At 52.8% G+C, this 13,430-nt stretch overlaps 1 protein-coding gene across 1 annotated transcript in view; it reads left to right on the top strand.

Annotated features, from left to right (window-relative positions):
- Positions 1 to 13,430, top strand: part of PLXNA2 (plexin A2) — a 210,089-nt gene that overhangs the window by 180,157 nt on the left and 16,502 nt on the right. The window contains exons 14-20 of the mRNA XM_058275132.2: positions 4,008 to 4,125; positions 6,241 to 6,377; positions 7,226 to 7,393; positions 7,518 to 7,611; positions 11,048 to 11,287; positions 11,929 to 12,072; positions 12,415 to 12,649. Of these exons, the coding sequence (XP_058131115.1) occupies positions 4,008 to 4,125; positions 6,241 to 6,377; positions 7,226 to 7,393; positions 7,518 to 7,611; positions 11,048 to 11,287; positions 11,929 to 12,072; positions 12,415 to 12,649 (1,136 nt within the window). The remainder of the gene's footprint in view (positions 1 to 4,007; positions 4,126 to 6,240; positions 6,378 to 7,225; positions 7,394 to 7,517; positions 7,612 to 11,047; positions 11,288 to 11,928; positions 12,073 to 12,414; positions 12,650 to 13,430) is intronic.

Here is a 13,430-nt window from a genome sequence, read left to right as displayed (position 1 = left end):
CACCAGAAAGACTATCTGGGGCACGAAGGTGTCTCCAAAAGCCCCTCGTCAACCGGAAGGAGTTGAGCCTCCAAATGCCAAAGATGGACAGTTGTTCAGTCCAACTCATTTTATGAGGAGAAAATGTAGGCATCTCCAGCTCTTGTCCCCACAGGGCACCTAGAGCCACCACGAACTCAGGGAATAGAGGAGCTGGGCAGGAACCAAACTCTGGGACTTGTCAGGTGGTCGGCGGCAGTGCACACAGCTGCGCCCTGGGCTCACCACAACCGGGAAGGCAGTGTGACAAGTGGTTAGCTCTCCAAGCCTTCGGAACTCAGCCAGTTTGGGCCCACACCTCCAGCCAGCACCTCAACTCTACCCCAGCATCTCTTCTCAGAGCAAGGCATTGCTGCCACGTCCACCTAGTCCCCTCCCCACAAGCCATACAGAGCATCCAACTAAATCTAGAAACAGTGGAATGATGGGGAGGAAGGCAAGAACTGTGGGGTTAGGCAGACCTGAGGTTTGAATCATGACTCTGCCGTTTACTGGCTCTGTGACTTTGGATAAGTCACTTAACATCTCTGAGCCTTAGTTTAAGTGCCTTTAAAATGGAGACAAGAGTTGCCTTCTAAGAGAGCCTGAGGATTACATGAGATCCTACCTTGTGAAATACCTGCCACTATCATAGCTCAGTAAACCGTAGTCTTTTTTATGGGTACAGAGTCTTAGTGTACCCTTATTCCTCCATTGGACCTTTTAAAGCCCACCAGCTGTGCTTGCATCTTTCTTTAACTCCCTATCTTCCTAAGCTCAGAGGACAAATAAGTATACCCAAGGCCTTGCCCCACAGGCACTGGGTCCCAGGAAGAAAAGGAAAGAAGAGTTAGAGGACATTGAAGTCCTTCTCCAGTGCTCCTGAAGTCCTTCCTTTGGACTGCGGCCCAGTTCCTTTTTTTTTTTTAATAATATATATGTCTATATTTTAAAAGATACTTAGATTACATAAATGTTTCACAGAAAATATAGGAGCTCCCATATGCCCCACTCCCCACCCTTCCCACGCCCTCCCACATAAACAGCATCCTCATTCGTGTGGCCCCAGTTCCTGGCCCTATCAGACTGGACTATTTTCCACATCCCTCCTGACCACAGCCCCTCCCCCCGAGGAAGCAGACCCTCACTCCAGGGGCTAGGGGAGCAAGGCACAAGAGTCCGGTGGTGGCCCTCACTCCAGCACAGCCCCTGGTTCCCTGCAAGCTGCTCTTCCAGGTGGGGATTTCTTTTTCCTTCATTTTTTAAATTATCTCTTTTTTTTTTTAAGATACATAAATCACACAAAATGTTACATTAAAAAATATAAGCGTTTCCTATATACCCCACCCCCCCACTCCTCCCACATCAACACCTTCTTTCATTAGTGTGGCACATTCATTGCATTTGATGAGAACATTTTGGAGCAGTGCTACACAGCATGGATTATAGTTTATGTTGTAGTTTACACTCTCTCCCAGTCCATTCAGTGGGTTGTGGCTGGATATATAATGTCCTGCATCTGTCCCTGCAAGTCCCAAAAATGTCCCCATATCACACCTCTTTTTCCCTTTCCCTGCCCTCAATAATTCCCATGGCCCCTGTCTCCACATCAATGACACAATTTCTTCCATTGCTAGAATCACAATAATTGTATAGTAGAACACCAGTAAGTCCACTCTAATCCATATTTTGTTCCTCCATCCTGAGGACGCTGGGATGGTGATGCCCACTCCACCTGTAAATTGAGAGGGGCTTAGATCCCATGTGGCTGATGGACGGGATTCTTCTGCTTGCAGTTGTGGACTCTCGGTTCCCTGGTGTGGTGGTTGACCATCCTCACCTCCCTGTTAGTCCAATGACCTGGAGAGTAGGTGTTGCAACTCTGCTGAGGCTCAGGGCTCAGCTGGCACATGGACCATCCAGAGATTCAAGTCTCCTGGACATACACAAGCCCCAGTCCAGGTGGGGATTTCCAGAGCCCAGGGCAGGTGCCCGGCCTCACATACTCAGGCAGCAGCCATCTCCCATCCCTCACTCTTCTTCCAGGTGCTCGCTATATAAAGCTTATCTTTTGGGACATGAACCCCAAGCAAGAAAAGACAGTGCTCCAAGGGGCACCAGCCCATTGGTGATTCCCTAAGGGACAGCTATAGAGGGCCCTTCCAGGGCTTCCCCTTTCCCTAAACAGGCCCTGGGATGCTAGGAAGAGCATTTCAATGCCACCCGTGTTTGCATATTTCCTTTTTCCATGACCCCAAGGCCACCTTTTCAGCGCTGAGTGTCCAAGGGGGAGGAATGAGAGGCTGGAAAGCCCTGCTTAGGAAGCGAGGGAAAGAGATTTATCTGCTCCCCACTCTTCCCCTCCGCTTCCCCCTTACCCACCCTAGATAGTTGATTCTCCTCTGGAGCTCCTGGAGAGGGCAGAGCAGGGCCAGGTCTTCAGGGCTCAGAGATCCTACTCGGGAACAGGAAACAGGATGAGGGAGCTGGGACGCCACGCAGGCAGCAGCCTGAAAGTAACCACCCAGGGTACCTTCAATTAAGCTGCTCAAATGCTCCGCTAAAGAGGTTCAAGGAGACAGTTATGTGTGAAATGCTAATTGATCATCACTATCCTGTTTACTCTGGATTCATAATTAATTTATATTTACTCATAGAAAGGGAAGGGAGGATACGCTTGCATGTGCACTCAGTACTTTCTTGTTGAATCTAATATGCTAAACGCAATAAGACAGTTATTGCATGGTAAGTAAATATTCACTCGGAGGGAGATTACTTACTTGGGGTTAACTCTTACGAAGAAGATGGAGATCAGTGGCATGCGGTGTGTGAGCACGCAGCGTATTTGTTTTATTACGTGGAAATGAAATCTCTGTTTAGTTACCTTCCTTCCTGGAGAAGTTGTGGAGATAAGCATCGCTTGGTTAAACATAGATCTTTCCCACCGTGCCAAGATAATGCCAGGGATTAGCATCGAGGGGGTCTCTTTCTCTACCCACCCCCCTGCTAAGAGCCTTGGGAGCTGAAGAAAATCCTTTCCCTCTGCTCTCAGGCTCCTTTGGGCTGAGCCTAGTGGGGCTCTTCCACCCACCCGTATTACAATTTGGGGCAAGATCCCGGTTTCTTCAGTCCCTCCCCCGTCCGCCAACTGCCCACCCTTTCGAGAATGCTGCTGTGACTAAGGCGACAGCCTCTGAACGTGCCTGTTGTAAGGGCTCTCGGGCTCCAGCGAAGTCGCCGCTGGGGGTATTGATCTGCCGCACGCCTCTCTTCCTCGCAGCTCTCCTGTGGCTGTGCGGCGTGATTTCCAAACCCAGAGCCGTGCCGCTGCACTGCACTAAGCCCTGCTTAAGGGGGAGTCCGGCGTCAGCTCAGGCCCTGACGAGCTCAACCTCATCCCACCCCTTCGCCTACTGCCCAGGACCACTCCTCCCATTTTGCTGGGAGCTCCCATTTGGGGCTCTCACTATTTTACCAGGTTATCTCTTCCTTTGGGGAAAAAAGCTCACAGCAGGAAACAAACAGCAGTTGAATCAATCAGCTTGGCACATTGGCACCCACCACCTCTTTTATAGAGAGTTGCTCTGTTTGCTGGTCACAGAGGAAAAAATGCCAACTAAATTGTTACCCCTATATTTTGTTGGATATTCTTTTTATTCCACGGGTATTTATTGATACCAGCCCAGTGCTAGGCACTGAGCTAGGAGGTAGGGGGTGCAAGCCTGTTCCTAGAATTAGGCATCTGAGCATATCAGAAGCACACAAGGTTTTAGAGGTGGTCTAATCCAACCTTCTCACCGAACAGAGGAGACACTGAAGCCCAGAGAGGGAAAGCACTTTACCCAAGGTCACACAGCTAGATGGGTGACCAAGCTGAGTCTTGGCCCAGTACTGTTTCAAGACTGTGATGAGTCACTCACTGGTGACAGGTGAGCAAGCCAGGCTTGTTCTTGCCTAGCTTCTCACTGGAAGGTTTGCTCTCTCCTCAGGATCGTCTGTGAGATGGGCCATGCCCTCGTGGGAACCACCTCCGGGCCCGTGCGCCTGTGCATTGGCGAATGCAAGCCAGAGTTTATGACCAAGTCCCACCAGCAGTACACCTTCGTGGTGAGTGTTGGGGCTCGGGCAGGGGTTATTTACCTTTTTTGTTCCACGGACCCCTTCACCGGTCAGGTGAAAGCCACGGACCCCTTACCAAGTCCACACTACACTGTGTATCATTTAGTAAATATACCACACCCGCACCAACCCAGCCCACGAGAATGTTTTCTTGAATTTCAGTTCAAGCTCACGGACCCCTTGTTAAGAACCCCTGCTCTAGGGTCAGACTCCAAGGGCACACATCTATGCAGACCTCTCCCAGGAAGGTGCCCCCTCCACTCCCAGGTCAAGGGCCACCGACGGAGCAGGAGACCCGCAAGGGGAACTTCCGGCCTCCCGGCCTGGGCTTCCTTACTCTGTCTTTCTGGAGTGGGCCGGGGCATGTGACTGACAGGGCTGCAGAGGCTTTGGAGTCCCAGGGCCTAGCGGTCAAAGTCCTAGATAAGGCAACATCGGGCCTTACTTGGAAAGAGGATCCCAGACGTGGAGCAGGGAGAGGCTGGCCCTTTGTCCCTCCCATGTGAGATCTTAGTCTAATTGCAGCCTAAAGAGGACACTCGCCTGAGGGACCTAATGAAACGGGTCTGTATTTATCCTCATGTTCTGTTTTCTGCCGAGGATCTTGTAACTGGGAGTTTAGGGGAGTTACCGAGAGCCTTCAGGCACGCGTGTCTGTGTACCTCGGGGAGCGCTGCATGCTCGAGTGGTTCTGTGCATGGGGCAGTTTCACCCACGTCCACACACACTCACAGCTGAAAATAGCCCCGCACGCTCAGGCAAAGGATTGTAGAATCACAAAGGCTTCCTTCAAGGCTGGCGCTATGTTCAGACTGAATCAATAAGACATTTCTGGGGCCTTGAAGTCCGCTGGGGCTGTCTTCATACTGGGTCGATAACTCACTTCTGGGGCCCTGGAGTCCCTTTTCTGACACTTACTGACATTGTCACATGGAGTTCTTCATTACAGAGCATTAACACCAGCGGATGGGGTCAAACCAGCCTTGCTAAGAGTTTTGAAAAATCATTAGACCACAAAATTCTCTTTTCCCTACAGCATTTTCATGCTCTTTGTAGGTTTTCCAGCTTTCACCTTCTTATCTCAGCACCTGTACCTCTTTCTTGTACTCCTTTTCTCTCCAATGGCAGAGCCATGCCTCTCTGCAGCCCACCTCCTGCATCTCCTACCCGGTGCAGACATGGCCATGTGTGAGAAGCAAGCTCAGGAAGACTGGATTGGGAGAGAACTATAGGATGGAGAGCTGGGAGGGGCTTTCGAGATCATCTCACACACCCCCCTCCATGGACAAAGGAGAAAACAGCAGCTCAGGGTGCTCCAGGAACTTGCCTCAGGGCACACAGCTAGTGCGTGGCTAATGCAGACTGGAAGTCCTGCCTGAGCAGTTGCTCTGTTAAATATGCTTTCCACTACACTACACTGCCCTGTAGGCAGAAGCACTTCCGTTCTGATTTAGGTCTGCCACCTGACATGTTTTAGGTCGGACCACATTTCCTTGAAGCTTCAGGCTTTCTTTTAAAACTCAGCTTACCAGAAAGTCTCAGCCAGCGTCGCTCCATCTGCCTGATGGAGGTCAGGGGGAGCCACGTTCAGCGTTATTGGCAGCTCTCTGCGCCAGGCACCACGCTGTGCCCTTCCTGTGCTAAGGCGGGGACAGAAGGACGTGCACACAGCTATTAACGGAGAACTGTATCCTCTTGGTGGCCCAACCCAGACAGGGACACTTTATTCAGCCCTATTGATTTAATGCCAAAAAAATCAGTACTGGCTCTAGATAGAGAAGCATTTTCAAATTGTTCTCAATTTGTAAACTAATTGATAGATTAGTCTGTGTCACATCTGCCTTCCCATCACTGCTTTGCGCGTGATACTCTCCGGGGAGTTAATTAATTCCAATCCATGGCCTTCTGCCTTCACTGGACATGCCGGTGGCCTCTTCCTAGAAAGAGTCTCAGTTCCAGGGTGAGCACGGGGGGATGGGACAGGCAGGGAAACACCTCCACACCGAGCGTGAAGACAGTTTCTCCTTCTGTCCTTAAGGTGAACCACGATCCCTCCCTTTGGGTGAAAGTAGGCGGTGACCATTTCTCTGATTCCTTCCAAAGAACCCTTCAGTGCTGTCCCTCAGCCCCATCCGGGGGCCGGAGTCAGGAGGCACCATGGTGACCGTCGTGGGCCATTACCTCGGGGCCGGGAGCAGCGTGGCCGTGTACCTGGGCAACCAGACCTGCGAGTTCTACGGGTGAGATGGCCTCGAAGGCCCCCTAGAAGAGCGCGCGTCGAGGCGTGCGTGCCCGTGCCCCTGGGCGCGGTCAGCTGTGTGCCTGCCCCGCGGCCATGTCCTGGGCCCATTCCCGTCACTGCCAGAAATCTATGCCACTGGTCAGTCTTTGTCCCATGTATCAGAGGGGCAGGAGACTTCCCAAAGGATCTAGAAGTGAGGGCCGTGAGCCCTCCAGATGAGGAAGGCTTGCTGGAGCTCCGTCACCTAGGATCAAGCGGTCATTGGGCTCCCCCTCCGTGACTTGAGAAGAAGGGACTCTGCACGGCCCCAGTGCTTAGTTGGCACGTGGACTCATCCTCAGGGCAACTCTCGTGCATTAAAAAGTCACTATTGAGAGTCTACTATTTTGTCAGACACTGCTAAGCCCTGGGGAAGTCAAGACTCCTAAGAAAATTTTAAAAGAATCTATGGATGAGGACCCAGTTCTCCCGTGATTATTTACCCAATAACCTCTTCCTTGGACCATAAACTCCCAAAGGACAGGGACTTTATCACTTTTCTACCCATAGTCGGTGTCCAGTAAATATTTGCTGGCTGCCTGACCACTTTCGAAGCACTAGTTGAATGTTCAAATTCTAGAAAATTCCCAAGAACAGCAGCCCCCACCCTCGGAGCCCTACGTTCTCTTCCCCCTTCTCCAGGTTTCTCCCCCTCCCCCGTCCAGCCACTGATAGGGGATGTGTTCCAGAGTAGAAAAGGGTGGGAGAACGCTTCAAAAACCTCAGACCAGGAAAACACTTTCAAGCCAGAAGGCCCCCCCGGCCCCCCACGCCTTCCTTCACAAACCTCCTGCTGTCGCCCGTCAGGCGGTCCATGAATGAGATCGTGTGTGTCTCACCGCCATCGTCCATTGGACTGGGACCCGTCCCTGTCTCCGTGAGTGTCGACAGAGCCCGCGTGGACAACAACCTGCAGTTCGAGTACATAGATGACCCCCGGGTCCAGCGCATTGAGCCAGAGTGGAGCATTGCCAGGTAAGGCAGAGGAGAGGCGTGCCCCGGGCACAACCCCTCCAGCCCAGGTGCGGCTCGTGAGAGGGATCCCAGCCAGGGGGCAGCGAGAGGGTTCTTCCCTAACCCAGCCTCTGTTTGTTCCCAGCGGCCACACCCCCCTGACCGTCACGGGCTTCAACCTGGATGTCATTCAGGAGCCCAGGATCCGAGTCAAGTTTAATGGCAAAGAATCCGTCAATGTGAGTAGCCACGGGTATGCCCCAGCCCTCGGGAGACACGTCCACCCTTCTGGGCTGTCAGGCACTGCAGGGTCTGGAGACCAGAGAAGAAAGTTGGCTCAAGACTCTGAGCCTCAAACCCCTGCAATGCTTTTTACAGTTACAATATAATCATTTCTAGTCAGAAGGCGATACCATGAATGTGTGAAAATACGGGCTTCTAAACTTATGATGAGGCATGAAAGGTCTCCTGTTTTAATGGCATGAAAGGTCTCCTGTTTTAATGGCATGTTCAGTGTGGGATCCAATGAGCAGCAGGGTGGGAAGGCTGACAAAATCCTGGCCCCAGATTCAGACATTCCTGGACTGAAAGCAGTAATCTACCACCGAGTAGCCATACCCTGCTGTTCTTTATCGTAAGAGTGAAGTGTCTGATATGTTGTCCTAAATTTTTTAGTTTCTCCTACTGGCTCTCTCTCGCCTCTGTCAGTCAATATTTCCTGAAACATTATTATATTCACAATTACAGTCCAGAAGATGCTGTTATGGACATTATTTCTCATATGAATTACTGTGATTACTGATTTGACCTTCAGGAGATTAACTGAGCTGAGAAAGAGATGCGGAAGATGGTGTGATCCGTGTCCTCTTGCACCTGATGCATTTCCAACATGCTTGGGGTTTCCTTAGGAAACACAGAAATGCACAGAAATGACAGTGCTGGGACGCTAGCTCCATTTCCTCATTGTGCAGCTGAGGAAACTAAGAGCCAGAAAGGAGAAATGACTCACCCCTAATCACAAAGGCAGCTGGGGGCAGAGCCAGCCTCGACCTCGAGCATCCAGACCCTTCCTAGCTAGGCCACACGAGATGCTGTGGGGCTGGCGGCCACCATCACGCCCCAGACCCGGGGCGCCTGCGCCACACCTCCAGCACCCACCGTGGCCACAGCTCCCCGGGCTAGGGGAGCACGTGCCCCTGATCCCAAATCTAGAGCTTGATCGGGGGGTGAGAGAGTTCAAGCTCTCGGGAGCCCGCGGGCCACCTCCTCTCTGTTAAACCCCAGGGCCAATGTGGAGTGGAGTGGGGAGCCATGTGGGAGCAGGAATGCTGAGCTCACTCCCAGGCAGGACAAAATACCTCCAAACATAAATTACAAGGAGGAAATTTTGGAGTGCGCGTCCATAACTGACGAGGTAGACCCCCAAGGCTGCAGCTTCCTTCCTTGGGAAGCTGTTTGCAAAGAAGACTGGGCCGGGCCTGTCCCCCAACTCACACCCGTCCAACGAGGTTTGGGTCCCCGGGGCCCTCTCTCCTCCCCCAGACTCATACACAGAATTGGGCGGCCGTCTCTCCCGCAGTTGCCTCACTCCCATCCACCTGGAATTCGAATGTTTCAAGGAAGTAAAAAGTAGTTCCTCCCTATCAAGAGTGGGGGACCCTCAGCTTCGATAGTGACCGGCCCGGGCTCTGAAGGCTGCTCTCTGGAGGAAATGCAGGTGGTCATGCATGTTTTCCATCAAGCTCCAGAAGGAGCAGCTCACACGCTCTGCCCTCCTCTTCAGGGAGCGGAGGGAAAGAAGCACGCTGCCCCTGCCCCCCCGCCCCGGCCCCTTTTCGCCCTCTGCCACCTGGGGCTGCCCCTTTTCCCTGGGTTTTGGAGCAGCCCTAGTGGGCAATGAGGAGGGCCAAGCCCAAGGCCACAAAACCCGGAGGAATGTTTGGCAAACAAAGTGCCGATGCAGCACCGGGCAGGAAGCAAACAGAGTCTGCTTGTTTTGGAGTGATTTGCTTATTCATAGAAAAGCGCAGGCTGGGAGAACTGGAGCAGAGCAGGGAGGGAGGAGGCGGGGGGCGGGCGTGAGGAGCCACGCCGAGGCTGGTGTCTTCTCCACCGAGCCCAGGGTCGGTGACTCCCCTGGCTCACTCTGCCCATTTGACTGCGGCTCTCTGTGCTCAGTGTCCCCAGCTGGGACACGGAAGGGACATTAGGTTCCTAAGGGGTGCTGAACTGTGAGATGAGACGGGTTCTGACCCCTAACACAGCCTGAGGTCTGTGGGGAGCCTTTTTGTTTAAATTCTTCAACTCCCTCTGGAAAGACAGGGCAAAGACTTGGACTTGAAGCTCTGGCATAATTTCTGTGCAAGTCTTAGCTTTTTTGTTTTCTAATGCAATTTCACCCATGGTGTTGTTCTGTTTTGTTCTGAGCGTGAAGACTGTGTGTGTGTGCGTCTTGGCCAGACACACAAATGTGTGGGCCTGCCAGGAAAGAATGTACTTGAGCGGTCCAAGCCCTCACAGCTGGCTTTGGCCATTGCTGGACACCAAGGTTCCCATAGCTGAAGCCAAGCACTGCCAGGGGGGAGCCAGGAGAAGAGGGCGCCTGGGGTTTCTTCCCAGGCTGGACCTGGATCCCGTTGTGGTTGCTTCAGGCTAGCTTCTGCCTCGGTCAGCCACAGAACAAAAAACAAAAGAGGAGAGAAAGGCACCACACGTGCTTACCAAGGTCAGCCAGCTAGGATTTCAGTTGGGAGACCAAAGTCCAGCAAGGAAAAATGGACATCAGGAACTCAGGGTCAATACCACAGTTATACCCCAGTACAGGGGTAGGGGCACTTGGGTAGAGGAGAGGAGAGAGATCTTGGGTAAAGCATTTAAAGTGTTGCAGGATTTCTTTTTATTGATAAATTTACTCCATAAGCCTTGACTGAACCCCTACTATTTGCTGGGCAAAGTGCTCACCTCACACCACATCTTGCTCCCCACTACACACAGACACACACGCGTGCACACACACATATTCCCTACCCTCTTTCGGCTTATTTTTAACTCAAACATTCCTGGCTTTTGATCCAAGACTCTGGTAGGCTGAGCAGCTTAGATGCCGCATAGGGGTAGTAGCTGAGCTCACCCACAGCCCTTGACCCCTGGTTCCCACTGCCTGGGACGTGCTCCCCTACCCCTCACTCTCTTCCTCTAGCTGCCATCTGAAGAGGAAATTTCATTTCATATCTCTCAAGGGAAAACTTCCGTGTGGCAGCCCCACCCTGTCTCGCGGCACTTGCACGCACACCCAGACACTCCCGTAGCACCTCGCACGTCCCCGCCAGTGCACGTCTCGCAGTCATGCTTGCACGAATGTCCCAGGCTCTCCGCCAGAACCATATCGTGTTGCTTGTTCGGTCCTGTGTCCCCCCTGTAGACAGTGGTGCTGGGACACTAGGAGAGCCCTACCTCCCAGCATGGAGAGACTCCAAAGGTGCTGGTGAATGAATCGACAAGGGCTGGGTGGATGCGATTAGCGTGCACGGCACTCTCAGCCCTTGCCGCCAGGGGCTCACCGTATAATGAAGACGATGCACAAGCCACCTGATGATGCCAGGCAGAAGCAGGCACATGGCGCGAGCCCAGGCGCCAGCCGCTCGGCATTGAGCGCGTGTGCTCTGGCCCTTGCAGGTATGTAAAATTGTCAACACAACCACCCTGACCTGCCTGGCGCCCTCCCTGACCACGGACTATCGGCCCGGCCTGGACACCGTGGAGCGGCCAGACGAGTTTGGATTCGTCTTTAACAACGTCCAGTCCTTGCTGATTTACAACGACACCAAGTTCATCTACTACCCCAACCCCACGTTTGAGCTGCTCAGCCCGACTGGAGTCTTGGATCAAAAGCCGGGATCGCCCATCATTCTGAAGGTAGGAATGTGCGCTGAGCGGGGGCTGCCACGGGCCGTCTGGGTACAGAGACCCTCCTCCCACCTGGCCTTTCCTTCTTGTCCTCATTCCTGCACACACGGATTCCCAAAGCTGTCATCTTCCTATAAAAGGATGTTGTTTATAGATATTGACCCACCGAGCAATATATCTTGCCCTTGGGATCCTTGAGAAATGCTTTAGAATGTTTCTGTTTGTTCTCATGAGCTTTGGGAACTACAAGTGCTGCCCTGAGTTAGGAGCAGCCGTTTCCTTTTACTGACCACTTCCATGACCATCGTAACTGCTCACCTATTTCAAGAGGTGACAGTTGCCTGGAACTACCCACCCCAGTGTTATGTTATTCAGCCACTTCCATCTATATCCCATGTATCCTCCCCTCGTTTCCCTTGCTCAGTGTTTTGTCCCCGCTTCCTCGCTTTCCCGCTCGCTTGCTCCCTTCCCATTCTCTCTTTCTCTCCGCATCCTGGCTCTTAGAAGTCCCTTACAAAAAATACTGATGGAGTTATTTATTGGTTTTTGTACTGCTGTCCTGCCCAGTCTCCTTAGTCTCTTTTTAAATAGGCAATTAACTTCTGTGAGCCTGTGTCAACTATTCCTATTAAGATTACTGTTACCTACAGGGCAAAAACCTCTGCCCTCCTGCCTCCGGAGGTGCGAAACTCAACTACACGGTGCTGATTGGAGAGACCCCTTGCGCTGTCACCGTGTCCGAGACACAGCTCCTCTGTGAGCCTCCCAACCTCACGGGGCAGCACAAGGTCATGGTGAGTGACTTTCTTTTCCTTACTTCCTCCTCTCCTCAGCATGCATGCAGGATCTGTTAAAAAGAAAGGATCCCTCCTCCAGGGAAGACTATTCCTTTTTGCCTCGTTGCCTGACTCACCTCCCCCGTGTCTTCTCATCCCCACGCCCTGTATTAAAATGAGGAGAAGTTGAGAACACAAGAAAAGGAAGGCAGATACTAAGCAGGAAGTTGTTTTGCAGCCCAGGCCTCACTATGTGGTTGTGGCCCATACTGTCCTCCACGGAGCTGTCAGGATCTGATGGCATGCCAGGGCTCTACACCCGTGTGCATCCCCCTGTGTCTGTGTGTGTACAATGCACAGGTTCACGTGGGCGGGATGGTGTTCTCCCCTGGCTCGGTGAGTGTGATCTCAGACAGCTTGCTGACCCTGCCAGCCATCGTCAGCATTGCGGCGGGCGGCAGCCTCCTCCTCATCATCGTCATCATCGTCCTCATCGCCTACAAACGGAAGTCTCGTGAGAATGACCTCACTCTCAAGCGGCTCCAAATGCAGATGGACAACCTGGAGTCCCGCGTGGCCCTGGAGTGTAAGGAAGGTAAGTGGAGGCACTCGCTCTCTTCCTGGCCCCTGCTCCCTTTACAGCCTCTCCACAAAGCACTCTGACCTCCACTTCCATCCCTCCCATCCCAAGCCATTACTCTCCACTTTGACCCTTATATTCCCAGAAACTTCTTTTGCCCTTAGATCAAAGGAGTCCTATTAAGAATGCTCACCATGCAAGAAGGGACCCAGGCCTGAGCACATCAGTCTGCTCCCACTTCTGCCTGGACTCATCCCATAATCTAGCCAACTTCTTGTCCCCCTCAGGGCCTCAGTTTCCCCACAGTGAGAGCCTCCTGGGCCCTATTATCTAGATCCCCCCACACAAGGGGGTCCGGCTCCTGGATTTTGCACAGCCATCCCTGTAGTGAGTGGATGCAGCAGCCCTTCACCTCTCTGTGTCACCACCTTCCCCAGGGTTTGTTTTCCATCAGTGCTAGAGGCTGCGCTGCTCGGAAGGCCATGGCCAGCAGGCGTCCTGGGCTGTGGCTGTGTGTGGGAGTGGAGATTGTGCTGTGTTCCATCTCCCATGCAGCCACAGCCACCAGGTGACGGGGGAACCTGGCGTCCTCTCGGGCCGAGGACCCAGCGGGTTCTCTTGCTAAACATCTCAATTACTCCTTTTTCTGCAAACATCAAGATCACCAACAAGCCCTCTCCTGGACAGCAGGAAGAGCTGGGCTGGGGAAAGGTGGGGCAAAGGCCCTTCCAGGCGCCAGGGCTGGTGAGGAGGCCGAGGGGGGGCACCAGGAGACAGACCTGCCACCAGGATGAAA

Source organism: Dasypus novemcinctus, chromosome 13 (assembly GCF_030445035.2).
Source record: "Dasypus novemcinctus isolate mDasNov1 chromosome 13, mDasNov1.1.hap2, whole genome shotgun sequence".
NCBI classification, from domain to species: Eukaryota; Metazoa; Chordata; class Mammalia; order Cingulata; family Dasypodidae; genus Dasypus; species Dasypus novemcinctus.
This window is presented reverse-complemented; position numbering and strand designations above follow the sequence as displayed.